At 45.9% G+C, this 12,641-nt stretch overlaps 1 protein-coding gene across 2 annotated transcripts in view; it reads left to right on the top strand.

Annotated features, from left to right (window-relative positions):
- Positions 1 to 12,641, top strand: part of PRKCH (protein kinase C eta) — a 113,699-nt gene that overhangs the window by 62,028 nt on the left and 39,030 nt on the right. For both annotated transcript variants that reach the window (XM_014871373.2, XM_088166341.1), the window contains one exon: positions 6,570 to 6,724. In XM_014871373.2, coding sequence (XP_014726859.2) covers positions 6,570 to 6,724 — 155 coding nt within the window. The remainder of the gene's footprint in view (positions 1 to 6,569; positions 6,725 to 12,641) is intronic.

The following is a 12,641-nucleotide window of genomic DNA, read 5'->3' as shown; positions in this document are numbered from 1 at the left end:
GTTTGTGGTTGTTGTGGTTGGGCTCCTCTGGAATGAGCTTGGTGTTGATGCTGCATTGTGCACCCGAGTGCCAGGGCAGCCTTCACCCCGAGGGATCCTGCAGTTTATTTATACAAGTGACAAGAGCCCATTTATGATTCTCTGGGTGATGTGTGTGTGCCTCCCTCACCGGGAGCCTCGTGGTGCACTGCTCACTGCCTGTGAGCAGTGTCAGAGAGCAGAGTGTGGTGGGGTGATAACCAGTGATAACTGCCTCATTTACATGGCTGTGACTATGGTTGGTGACTTTATTAAAGGACCTAAAAACGAGCCTGGTATGGGGAAGTGACCTGAAATTCTCAGAAATGTGTTCACCAGCTGCCCAGCCCGGAGGAGACATCACATGTACCTTTATGCCCATTCTCAGTTGGTTTCACTGCACCTCCTCCTAGCGTAAAAAACCACACAAAACCAGCAGAAGAAAGAAACCTTCCCTTTCTTAGTCTTTCAGCTGCATCACACAGTGAGCCCTCATCTGGGTAACCCCAGAGCTGTCTGTGGCTTGGTTCCCTGAGGCAGAAGTGGTTCCTGGGGCTGGCAGGCACTTCTGCAGCCACTGAAGCAGGGAGGAAGAACAGCTCAACAGAGCAGCACTGCTGGGTGAGCAGATGGCTGTAAAACCTGCTGCCTCTCTGTCTGGGAGTCCTGGGCCACGTGCATGGGGTTCCATCTGGGCCAGCATGGGGCAAAGGTGTTCCTTGATGTAATTGCTGTGATTTGAAATCAAAGGACCAAGTCTTCACCTGACATCAGTCTCTGCCTTGCTCTGTTGCAGTCAGGCAAGGGTGGCTTTGTCTGGAAATTCGGGGCTGAGCTCATTAGGTCTGCTCTCGTGCTCACACACATGGTTTGTGCAAGGGTTGTTGTGGTGACTGCTTCATGGTGAGGCTGTTCACAGGACACCCGTGATCCTCCCTGGATTTGAAACCATGTGTAACCCCCCTGGAGAGCCTGTTCTCCTTAACCCTTGGAGCTCGGGGCAGCAGGTAGCTCGTGGGGGTGCAGGGCTGCCTTGGTCCCAGGGCTGGGTATAGAGGAGAGGCATTTCCAACAGGATTTCATAGAATCTGTGTATTCTGTGAAGGGCTGGGTATGGAATCATAGAATCATAGAATATGCTGAGTTGGAAGGGACCCATCAGCATCACTGAGTCCAACTCCTGGCCCTGCACAGCTCCATCCCCAAGAGTTACTCTCTGTGCCTGAGAGCATTGTCCAAACCCTCCTTGAGCTCTGTCAGGTTTGGTGCTGTGACCACTGCCCTGAGGAGCCTGTTCAGTGCCCAGCCACCCTCTGGGAGAAGAACCTTTTCCTGATATCCAACCTAAACCTTCCCTGACACAACTTCAGGCCATTCCCTTGGCTTCAGTGGGTACCAGAGAGATCAGTGCCTGCCCCTCTGCTTCCCTGATGGGGATGTTGAAGAACCACAGTGAGGGAGGCAAAGCATTTCCAAAGGAATTCCTCGGTTCTGTGGAGGCCTGGATATGGAGGGTGGGCATTTCCTCACAGAGCAGCATCTAAGAGTGGGCCATGACTGTGTTAGTCCTACAGAAATAAATATTCAGTTACAAACCTCATTCTTATTCCTCCTCCAGATCCTGTGCTGTGCAATGTCTTGACCCAGATACAGATGGCCACTTGCACTGCTGGGGAGTTGGACATGTGGCTTTCTGGAGCCCAGTACTGAGAAATCACGGTTTATTTGCTCGCTCTCAGCAAGACCTAGGGCAGATTTGCTTTGTGTGGGGGTTGTGGACCACGAAGGGAGAACATTGGGAACACCGAGAGAGTCTGCCAGCTCTTGTAATTATCTTGTAATAATTTGCTTGCAAGCTCCCTAAGCCCTGCTACTCTTTTTTGGAAACAATAAAGTTTCTCTGGGAAGCAGTGACACAGCTGTCTCTGTTTGGGGAGGATTTGGAAAGCCTCCCTTCTGCTCTGCAAAGCATAATCTACCAAAACAGGGAAATATGACTGTTTTCCTGGGGAAGCCCTTTGGCTTCAGTGAACTCAGATTGAGCCCAAAGCTGATTTTCTAAGAAGTTGTGTGCATTAATTATTTCCAACAATATAAAATCCAAACTAAGTGGAATTTCTGAGCCAGGCTGATATTTTGTGGGAAAAAATTGGACCCTTGTGATTGGTGATAAGGTCCCAGGAGGTCTTTGGTCTTGTGTAGGTTGTACATGGACATCAGCTGTGACTTTTAAGTAGAGGAGAGTAAAAGTTGGCTATCACACTGTCCTTTTTGGGTACAGGGAGCAAAAGGATGCTTTTTAAATAAAATCTGGACTTTTTTTCTTCTCCTATGATGACAAAGAGGAAAGGTGAAAGGATCCAAAACAGTCTGTAGAGCTGGTGAGGACAAAGGGCTAGTGATGCTTGAGATGCATTTTAGTGCTTGCAAGGGGCAGTAACCAGTGTGTGGATTGTCCTTCTTAGTGGCTCTTGCAGCCAGAGACTTCCTTCAAGCCCCACAAAGCCCCCAAAGACAATGAACAAATATAATATAATGGGTATATGTAGCTGCTGTCAACCATTGCTGTGCTTCCAACAGCCCTTGCTCTGCCAATAGGTGAAGAAATAGGGATAGAAAACTGAAATTAAAATAAATATTTTTTTTAAAAGCCAAGAAAAATAAAAAAGACAGCTCTCCTGTGTGAAAACTGACAGGAGTAATCTCTACATGTAGGCCAGCCTTGAAATAAACCCTCCTGATCCCATGGACTTTTTTCCTCCAAATTTTTTATTTTGTGTTTATTTCCTCCAAATTTTATTTTATGTTTCCTCCAAGTTTTTTTTTAATTTACAGTAACAATTGCTCTGAAAGTTTATTAATCTTGATCTCAGTCCAGGCGTGGTGCAATGTGATTTCCTCCTGTGGCTGCCACTTGCTGTGAAGCCTTTCGTGTCACTATTTCCTGTTGACTCAAATGCTCCTTTCTTACCACGTCAAACAGAGATACCAAATCAGGCAGACTTCTGGGCAAAGTACAATAGAAAAATAGACATGTGAAGAGTTCAGCATTGGGCCCTGTCAAAAAAACAATCCAGCTTTCAACTCCTCCTAATTCCCACTGGTAGTCCCCAAGAAAGGAGGAGACACGTAACTGACTCTTAGGTCAAATTTGCAAGTGTCTGAACTATCTGCTCTTTTAAGATTTACTTTTCCTGGCCCCTTCTTAAGTTATTTACTCAGTCTCACTCTTCTGGCCGCAAATTACCTTATTTTTTCTTCTTTCCTCTTTTTTTCTGTTCATCTCCCTCCCTCTTCTCCCCTCTTCTCCTCTCTTCTCCCCTCTTCTCACCTTCTTTCCCCCTCTTTTCTTTTCCTTCCCCCCTCTTTCCTTCCCCTCCTCCTTTTTTTTTTTTCTCCCAAGTAGGGTACCACTGTTTATTTTACTTCTTAATGATTCTAGGAGAGTGGTTGGTGTTTGCAGTTTTGCAAGATGATGGTCTTCCTTAAGAGTAAAAATGGAAGGCCTTGCCTGGCTTTTACCTGCTTTTCCCCAAAGGATGGTCATTAGTGCTGATTTTCCAAATACTTGTTGCCAGACATGTAGCAGACCAGTGCACAAATGCTGCATTATAAACCAGTTGTAATATCCATCCTGGTCTTTTCTTCAGCAGCCGTATGGGATTCCTAAGTGCTAGGAAACTGGGCAGACAATAAGCTGGACCTCCTTAAAATAAATTGAAAAAAATAAATAAATAAAAAACAAGACAGAGTAACCCAAAGTTCTGTATCTATGCTTGACCAGTGAGATGAGCCATGGGTGGGTGTGACCACATAACACGTGCAATTATACTTGCTCAGGTTTGCAGTTAGTCTAAAGCAAAAGCAAATTTTTAGAAAAAAGCTGATAATACCATGGCAGCAGTGATGTGAATTTTAAAATCAGCTCTTTGGTGCTTACCTGAACATTTGAGAAAGAAGTAGTAAGCATCATAGTAAAGATGAGTACAGCCAGAAGTCTGAGGTAGGCTGTGGAGTTTTGCCTGCTCTGGAGAAGCTGGCCATACATGTTTTAAGATAGGAAGTGTTAATTCTGTTTTCCTGAAGGTCACCTTTAAGGAAAGAGTAGAAAATCCATGTGTGTTCACCTAAGTGCATGCATGTTTATACAGGCATATGTATCACATAAATACACACACCATCCCTCACCAGGCTGCTGGTAAATTAAATTGCTTCCTGTTGGGGATCTGGCAAGAGGGATTTCTTTTTAAGTATGGGCTTGAGGAGATGCCTGGACAAGCTGGGCTAGATAAGCATGTGTCATGTGGAGAGATCAGCAAGGAAGGAGGTGGGAAAGAATAACAAGGAGATGTAAAAGCCGGCCCGACTGGCGAGACAGAGGTGATACCTGTGCTGCAGCTGGAGGAACAGGCAGGCACAGCACAGCCAGGCTGAGTTTAACCATCTGCAGTGGAGATGTGGCATTAGAGAGCTGATGAGGGCTGAAGAGCCAAGGCTGGTGATGGGTTTGCACAGTTCATGCTGATTTGGCTCAGACTGCTGCCTAGCCAAGCCAGCTTGGGTGTCTTTCAGTGCCCTCTCACAAAGACAGAGTGGTTGTTTATATGGACTGGAGATAGCATTCAACACATGGCCTTGGTGCTGCAGTAGTGCTGGGAGAGTGCTGGGAGCAATGGTGGGGCTGCACCTCAAATTCTGCATTCAATTTGGGACCCTCACTGCAGGAAGGACATTGAGAGGTGCTGGAGTGTGTCCAGGGAGGGACAGCAGAGCTGGGCTGGGGTCTGGAGCACAGGTCTGATGAGAAACAGCTGAGGGAGCTGGAGGGGCTGAGAATGGGGAAGAGGAGGCTCAGGGGGGACTTTCTCACTCTCTACAACCCCCTGACAGGAGGGGGCAGCCAGGGTGGGGGTCAGGCTCTGCTCCCAGGGAGCAAGGGGCAGGGTAAGAGGAAATGGTCTGAAGTTATATCAGGGGAAGTTTAGACTGGGTATTAGGAACAATTTATTCACCGAAAGGGTGGTCAAGGTGCCTGGAACAGTCTGTCCAAGGCAGTGGTGGAGTCACCATCACTGGAGGTATTTAAAAAACGTGTAGACTTGGGGACATAGTTTAGTGGTGGGCTTGGCAGAGCTGGGTTAGTGGTTGATGGTCTCTAAAGGTCTTTTCCAACCCAGATGATTCTATGATTTAATGATCTTTACCTTCTGGAAGGAGCCCAGAAGGAGCTGTTGGGCAGAGTGCAAGCTGGCTATGCAAAGCAAGCTGTCCCCACGTGTTACAAGCCATTTCCTTTCCTGCTCATGTCCATTGAGAAATGAGGGAATTTCTGGTTGTTTTTCTTCTGCCGTGTGCATCTCAAGATGTTAATACCAGTAGTCATTTCAAGCTGGCTGGCTGCCAGAAAGTGGAGCACGACAATGCTTATCCTCTTACACTTTGAGAGGGTTTAAAAGTAGCTTGTAGATAATTAACATCAGACCTGGGAAAGAGGCTTGTGGGAAAGAAGGGCAAATATTACCATTAAAAGCCTGGCTGATCTCAGTTGAATTCTATGCCTGCTTGTTCCTGATATTCAGAGAAAAACTGAAACAACAAATACTGAAAGTCCTGAAACAATTGCTGAGAGAAATTTTTGAACTGGGCTGCAACGATTCCAGGGTTTATTTTTGTGCCAAATCTCTCTGTGTCCTTCCTCTCACAATCAAGTGAAACCCCTACTCACTGTTGAGCACACAGCTTAAGCAAGTGCCTCCCTATCTGCAGGCTTTTGAAAAAGCCAGAACAAAGCCAAAAAAGAAACCTCAGAGACCAACAGCTGTGGTTAATGAACTGAACTTTATCAAGCAGGTTGCTTTTCTGCTCAGCAGAAACTTTTATTTATACTTCATCCTTATCAGTTCTTTTATTGCCCAGAGGTATCTGCAGGTTAATCAGAGGAAAGCTGGAACCTGAGGGCCCAAAAAGCAGCTGCCATGCAAGTGTATGGCAGGAAATCCCATCCTGGAAAGCAGCCCACATTCTCCAGAAATAATATTGGGATATCCTCGAGACAATGTTGTGCTGTTGTGGTGAACCTGCAGTCTGGTTATGTACATTGTGTTATGGAGCAGCTTTCCCCAGAGATCTGAGGTGTTTACTAGGGAATGAGTGATTTTTTGCAAATTTCTGTTGTGCCGCTCAACTTAGAGTACTGATGAAGGGGTATCATTCCCTGCTGACTGAGGGTAAGGATAACTCAGAGAAACCCAGTGGGAGCTGATTACTGATGAGCACACAGTTATTTATATGCCCAATCCACATGTTAACAGGAATTCATTTTACAACTGGGGTCAAAACTTTTGGTAGGAGTGCAGGGCAAGGAGGTACTAACAGGTCTTCCTGGTATTGATTTGATTTTTCCTGAAAAAATCAACCTTTCCCCCCACACACTCTCACGCTTATTTAATCTGGGTTTTTTTTGGGAGATAATAGTTTTACTAAGACTTTCCCAAGCCTGGGCGAGGATGTGGTTAATGGTGTTCATGTTTATTGTGTCTGCCTGTGTGTAGGATCGCCTGTTCTTTGTGATGGAGTTTGTCAACGGCGGGGATTTGATGTTCCACATCCAGAAGTCGCGGCGCTTCGACGAAGATCGGGCACGGTTCTACGCTGCAGAAATTATTTCAGCCCTCATGTTTCTCCATCGCAGAGGCATCATTTACCGGTGAGCTCTGTGTTCATTGCTTCCCCTTGTCTGAACCCCACAGCTGAGGTGAGAGCTGGAGTTTTCTGCTTGAATAAAGGAGTGTCACTTGCTGCCCACCAGGAACAAGTTGTCAGCAGGGATCACGGTACCGCCACATTCCCTCTGCACGTTGGCCAAGGTGCACCACTTTCCAGGAGGGAGTGAAATTTCTGGGCAGGCATTAAATAAAACCTTCCCAGATCTTCTGTGAGGTGAATGTAAGGATCTGTTGCTTTTGCCACAGTGTGCCATGTTATTTCAAGGCTGATACATTCTGGTCACACCAAAGCCTCTGCTTCCCTGCAGTAACTGTGCTTAAACCCTATCTCTTTCACATACCTATTCAGTGTCACTCATCTCAGCCACTAAAAGTGTTTTCATTCCTGCCATGGTCCTACAGCAGTTTTTGCTTCCTGTCCTGTCTGGCATCTTTGTGTTTGCAACAGAATTGGAGCATTGTTGCCTCTATGCGTCCACTTGGGGTCTCAAGGTTGTTCTCAGGAAGCTATTTCCCATTCATAGCTCTCCTTTGTTATTTGTAATTTTTCCATACTCAGGGGGGCAGTTTGGTTATATTTTTTCCTTTCTGTGCTGCTGAAGTGCTCCCCTGTCAGCTCAAGCATAAAGACATAGAGCAATCAATAATCCCAGCATGGATCAGAGCCAGGCTGCCGTGCAGAGCCCTCCCTGGGCCAGCATCACCACTGGACCAGCATCCTCCCTCATGCCCCAGAGGCAGAGCAAGGCCTCTTCTGGGATGGAGCAGGACAACTGGCAGGTGTCAGCACTGAGACAGTCTGGTTGTACAGAAAGGTTTCTTTCTGCCATATTTCACAGAACACCTCTGTCATCCTCATGCCCAGAGCGCTGGGGAGGAGGAACAGGCTGTTATTTTCTCTGGAATGCTGTTACCTGGAATTCAGTAGCAAAGCTGTAGCTGTAGCTGTAGCCCTGCTCAGTCCCACTTGTGGCGTGCCAGCACTGCTTGATTACAGTTGTACTGCTGGGATTCAGAGCTGGGTGCAGGATGAGACCAGTTCCAATCCCAGTCCAGCTCTGTTAATGCCATCTCTGTGGGTTGGGCCAAATGTCATCTGATTTGGGACTTTACCTAGTTTAAGCCTGTCAGTAGGACATCCTCCCATGACAGATAAACTCAGGTTTGAACTCAAGAAAACCAGAATAGCTGAGAGATAAAGTGGCTAAAGGGCTGGGGGCTGTGCAAGGGGCACCTTCCTATCTGATGAGGAGATGATAGGATCAGTCAAGTAAAAGCAGCTTCTCTGTTTCTTCCTAGCTTGAGGTCCAGTAAGAAACAGATGGTCAGGTAAGGACAGAGAATATTAAAATATTTTAAAGTATGAACTCATGTGACATATATGGCACAGTGAAATAGAGAAGGAGCGTCATTTTAATATTCTCCATGTCCTGAGAGCCTGAAGATGACTAGTGATATATGCCCTATGTATCAAGCTCCTAAAGCACAGTGATTGTCTGTATAGAATAGCAAATCTCCTTACTCTACAGCTGGATTTCAGTCTAATTCTTCCCCTGTGAATAATGCCAGCCGCTGAGCAGAGACCCTGCCAGATAATTACACAAATGACATTATCCTTAAAATAATGACATCCAGTAGTTATTGTCAATCATTCAGCAGCAAAACTGGGTCTGTGCATAATGTAATGCCTTGTGCTTACAGCTTGTCCTGTCTGCCCCAGCCTGCTGCCTGTCACAGGGCAGGAGTAACTGATCCCTCTGGGTTTTGGCACTCTTCAAGTGCTGCTGTAATTCATGATAGAAACTGGAGGAGTAATTGGAACAACTGCACAGGCTTTGATCTTGTTGAGAAACTGGTTAAGCTGTGGAGTCAGGTAGCTTCAGCTTCACAGGGCAGATCTGCAGGGGGCTGGGTGACTTGGTTTCTTATAATTAGTTGGAGTTCTGGAATAGGAGAGAGCTGCTGGCTGGGGCTGTGCTGAGCTGAGGTTGCTTCTGTCAGGTCACAAACACCAGGCTCTGGGAGGGAGTGTGCAGGATAGAAGGGGATATTTAGGATGGAGTTACTGCACATGTGTAAGAGAGTTTGGATCAGACTGTATGATAAGAATGTGAGTGCTTGCTTAGGGAGCAGGGGGCAGAGACACCAGAAATAGCCTGACCAGAAAGGACTTTACCACAGGCTCTTCAAAATGTCTTCTTTCTGGATTTCCAGGGTCAGTGGAGGAAGAGAGTTGCTGGCCTAGAATACTCTGTGTCATTTGTTTTTCTTCTGGGCTTAACTTAATAATACTATATTTTTCCTTGCCTCCTTCCAGATTGAGCAGAATCTGCTCAATCTGCATTCACCAGTGCAATAGTGTTCTCCTGGTAAGTCAAGTTGCATTTGCCACAAGTCCTGCCAAAAGCTGAGCTTTTTCTTCTTTGAAAGGCTAGAGAGGTTTGAGAAACAGCACTGCAAATTCATCAAGAAGTAGCTGAAACTTGTTGTTGTGGCCTGGCAGGACAGGGCTGCTGGCTGCTCAAATCAGGTGTTCATCGATTCCTTTTTCAGCCACACACAAGCCATTTGAAATAGCTGTAGAGCAATATTTTTTGCAATTGCTACTGTAAGTCCTTGAGAATAGGGTTCTGAGGCAGCTTATGCATTTTGGCTATATCTGATTTTTAATTTTAAAACTGGGCTTACAGCTGGATTGGTTCTCTCATGGGATGGTTTTCATGGTTCAGCTGAAATTTTCAGTGAGTTTGCTCCTCATTTTGTTACTGTTTTGCTCCTCCTTTTTTGTTACTAAGCTGTGGCCAGAATAGGAGTCCTATAAACATACATTGCATGTATTTGGGGCTCTTTAAAAGAGAGCTTTCAGTTTCAAAAACCTTTCTTTTTTGTCTTCATTTGCAGCACTACAAAGGAAAGATGGCTTTCTGGCCTTACCAAGCAAAGGTCTCTGTCTTGCCCTGAGCTGAGGTTTAGATGTCAACTTAGCAGCACCTACTTACAGTTGCTTCCTGAAAAAAAAATCAGCAAGTATAGGGGGGTTCCTTAGCCCATCATACAGGGGAATGCATCCAGACATGAAAACAATCTTTTTACTTGTCACATCACAGTGTATAGTGCACCCCTCACCACAGAGGAGTGGGACAAGGACTTGGGTATTTGGGATCAGCTCATGCTGGATGCTGCCAGGAAAATGTTAGGTAATAGTCATGGTTATTGTAAATAAAATCTTTGCTTACAGGACAATATTTGTGCACTGCTGCTTTCTCTAAGATTATTTCTAAAGGAAATTACTGTGCTGGGCTCTGTTACAGATAGATAGGTTGGTTTGTCATTTTTTTCTAATGGCAGTATGTGCTATTTTTCTTGAGCCAGCTCTTGCCGACTTTCACTTTCCAGTTCAGCAGTTCCCAGGGTAGAGGAAGCGTATTTTGGTTTCTGTGCATGCCAGAAACAAAACAAAGCAGCATATCTGAGCAGAATTAGCTTGCACAGTGGCTTACTCAGTACGAGAGAGCTGGTCCACTCACAGTCTGCTAAAAAGCAAAGAGATAGTGAATGACTCTAAGGGTTTATTTTAAAAGCAGGGCATTTCCTTCTGTGTAGCACTACTGTAAGAATGGCTGGTCTGCCCTGCTGCCCTCAAATTCAGAGCTTGGCACAGGCTGATGTACAGCTTTGGGATTCACATGCCAAGGTCACCTACTTGTGTGTTGAGGGCAAATGCAAGTATTTCTTTAAATTTGGTTGGTGTGAGGTTGGATTTTTTTAGAGGAAGAGGCTTCAAGGTTTACAGCAAAATCCAGTAGGATCTTTCTAAAGGCAACAAAAAGCAGTCAGCCCAGCCTAGTGGCACAGCCTTAATTTCTATGACAAACCTTTCTCTCTCTCTGCAAATATGTCTCCCTAGCAGGAAGCCTGGGCTGAGAGGGTCTCTTTTCAGAACAAACCTCCACTACCTGCAGAGGTGATACAGCCTGCAGGACACAGTGTCACCTGTGCACCCTGTACTTCAGTGGTGGTTTTGCCAGCCTGAGGTGCAGAGTTGGACAACAGGGACACCTCCATGCCCCAGCTCACTGCTTGGCACAGCATGGGGACAGGTCCATCCTTAAGGCTACAGGTGCTGTAACATGGAGGTAATGTAGCTGAGCAGGAGCCAGAGGAGCTAAAAGTGAGAAGGACTGGTTATTGACTGGCTGAAGTACCTTGTTTTTATCCTGAGGGCTTGTGCTGGTCAGCTCATTTCACTGCCTTTGTGTCTCTATTTATGTTTCTAATGCAGCTGACCTCTCTGGAGATGGTGGGGGTCTGCTGGTTCCCTGTCACACCTCTGGATGTGGGATGGTGTGCAGAGAATCCCTGTGCTCTGGTGTGCTGGTCCTGTGACTCGATGGTGTTTCATAGAATGTGTGGTCCTTTTGGAAGGCAAAAGATAATTATGCAGTTTTCCAGATGAGAACGTGGTCTGGCCTTAGGGCTGAACTCCAGCTCTTGGGGAAAATAAAATAAGCTTATTAACAGGCAGTGTTCACTCCTCTGTGTGTTGCCTGAGAGCTTCTCCTTAGTGTGTGAGGCACTTCTTATGACAGGGAAAAACTTTCTCCTCTGGGATCTGGAAAGATTGCAGGATACTGGCCAGGTCTCTGCAATCATCACCTTTTCTTTGTGGAGAAGACCCATCAAGTCTGCAGCTGTGTGTCTCATGACTGTTGGCTTTTATAGAGAATGGGCTTTTTTTGCAACAGGTTAATTCCCTGCCAGTTCAAACAATGAGCCTGTGACACTTGAAGGAAGCTTTACATAAGCCTTTTACAGAGACCAGTTTTGCTGGAAAGACTCCTGTTAACTGAAACAACACTAAGGTCTCTTTCAGCAAAATCAATTAAAAATTACGTGCTGAAAACAGAAGCTGAATGCCTTTCCTAATTGCATACAGCCACTGTTAACAGAGCAACTTTTATTAGTGTGCTGTTTGCTTTTTCCATGGGTCAAGACAGTGTAGGATCCCTTACGTTCACTCTTTGCTGGTTTTTGTTTGTTGTTTTTTTGTTTGGTGTTTTTTTATTTTTGCAACTAGCGATTTTGTTTATTCTCATCTCATGCCCTTTTTCACATCTGGAGCCAGATCTTGTTTCCCCTGAAGTCAAGGGGCTTCCCCCAGGGAGGTAAATGAGCAGCTGAACTGGATCTGTGACTGATAGCAGCAGTGCTCTGCAAGGCAAACTGCCTGGCTGGGGGGCAATCCAGGGCTATCCAAGGATTACTGGTGCTTTGCTTAGGTGCTGCACACAGCTTTGTTTTCTGGGCAAATAAAGATAAGCCTTGGGTTCAATGAGGTGTTTTTAAGCTTTTCTGAAAGAGAAAGACCTCATAGCCTGGAGACCTGATATCAGCCTTTCAATATCTAAGAAGGCTGGAGAGAGACTTTTTGCAAGGGTATGCAGTGATAAGACAAGGGTGGATGGCCTTAAGCTGAAGAAGGGTAGATTGAGGTTAGATATTGAAAAGAAATTCTTTACTGTGAGGCTGCTGAGGCCCTGGAACAGGTTGCCTAGAGAAGCTGTGGATGCCCCATCCCTGGAAGTATCCAAGGGCAGGTTGGACAGGGAAGGTGTCCCTACCCATGGCAGTGGGGGTTGGAATGAGATGATCTTTAAGGTGTCTTCCAACCCAAACTGTTTTATTGCTCAGTGAAAGTTTTTGCTTGAATGTGCTACAGTCAATGGCTCTGTAGGTAATCTTTGCTGATTTGATGTATTTTATGCCTCTCTTCCCCATGGATTCTCTGTGTGGGCAGATTTGTTTGCATCTGAGGAAAGGATGGAGAACAACCAGTGCCGAAATGGCACTCACAGTGGTGTGAGTCTCAATAACCTCAGCTATGGGATCTGCTCGCTG

This window comes from Sturnus vulgaris, chromosome 6 (assembly GCF_052056855.1).
Source record: "Sturnus vulgaris isolate bStuVul1 chromosome 6, bStuVul1.hap1, whole genome shotgun sequence".
Taxonomy (NCBI): domain Eukaryota; kingdom Metazoa; phylum Chordata; class Aves; order Passeriformes; family Sturnidae; genus Sturnus; species Sturnus vulgaris.
This window is presented reverse-complemented; position numbering and strand designations above follow the sequence as displayed.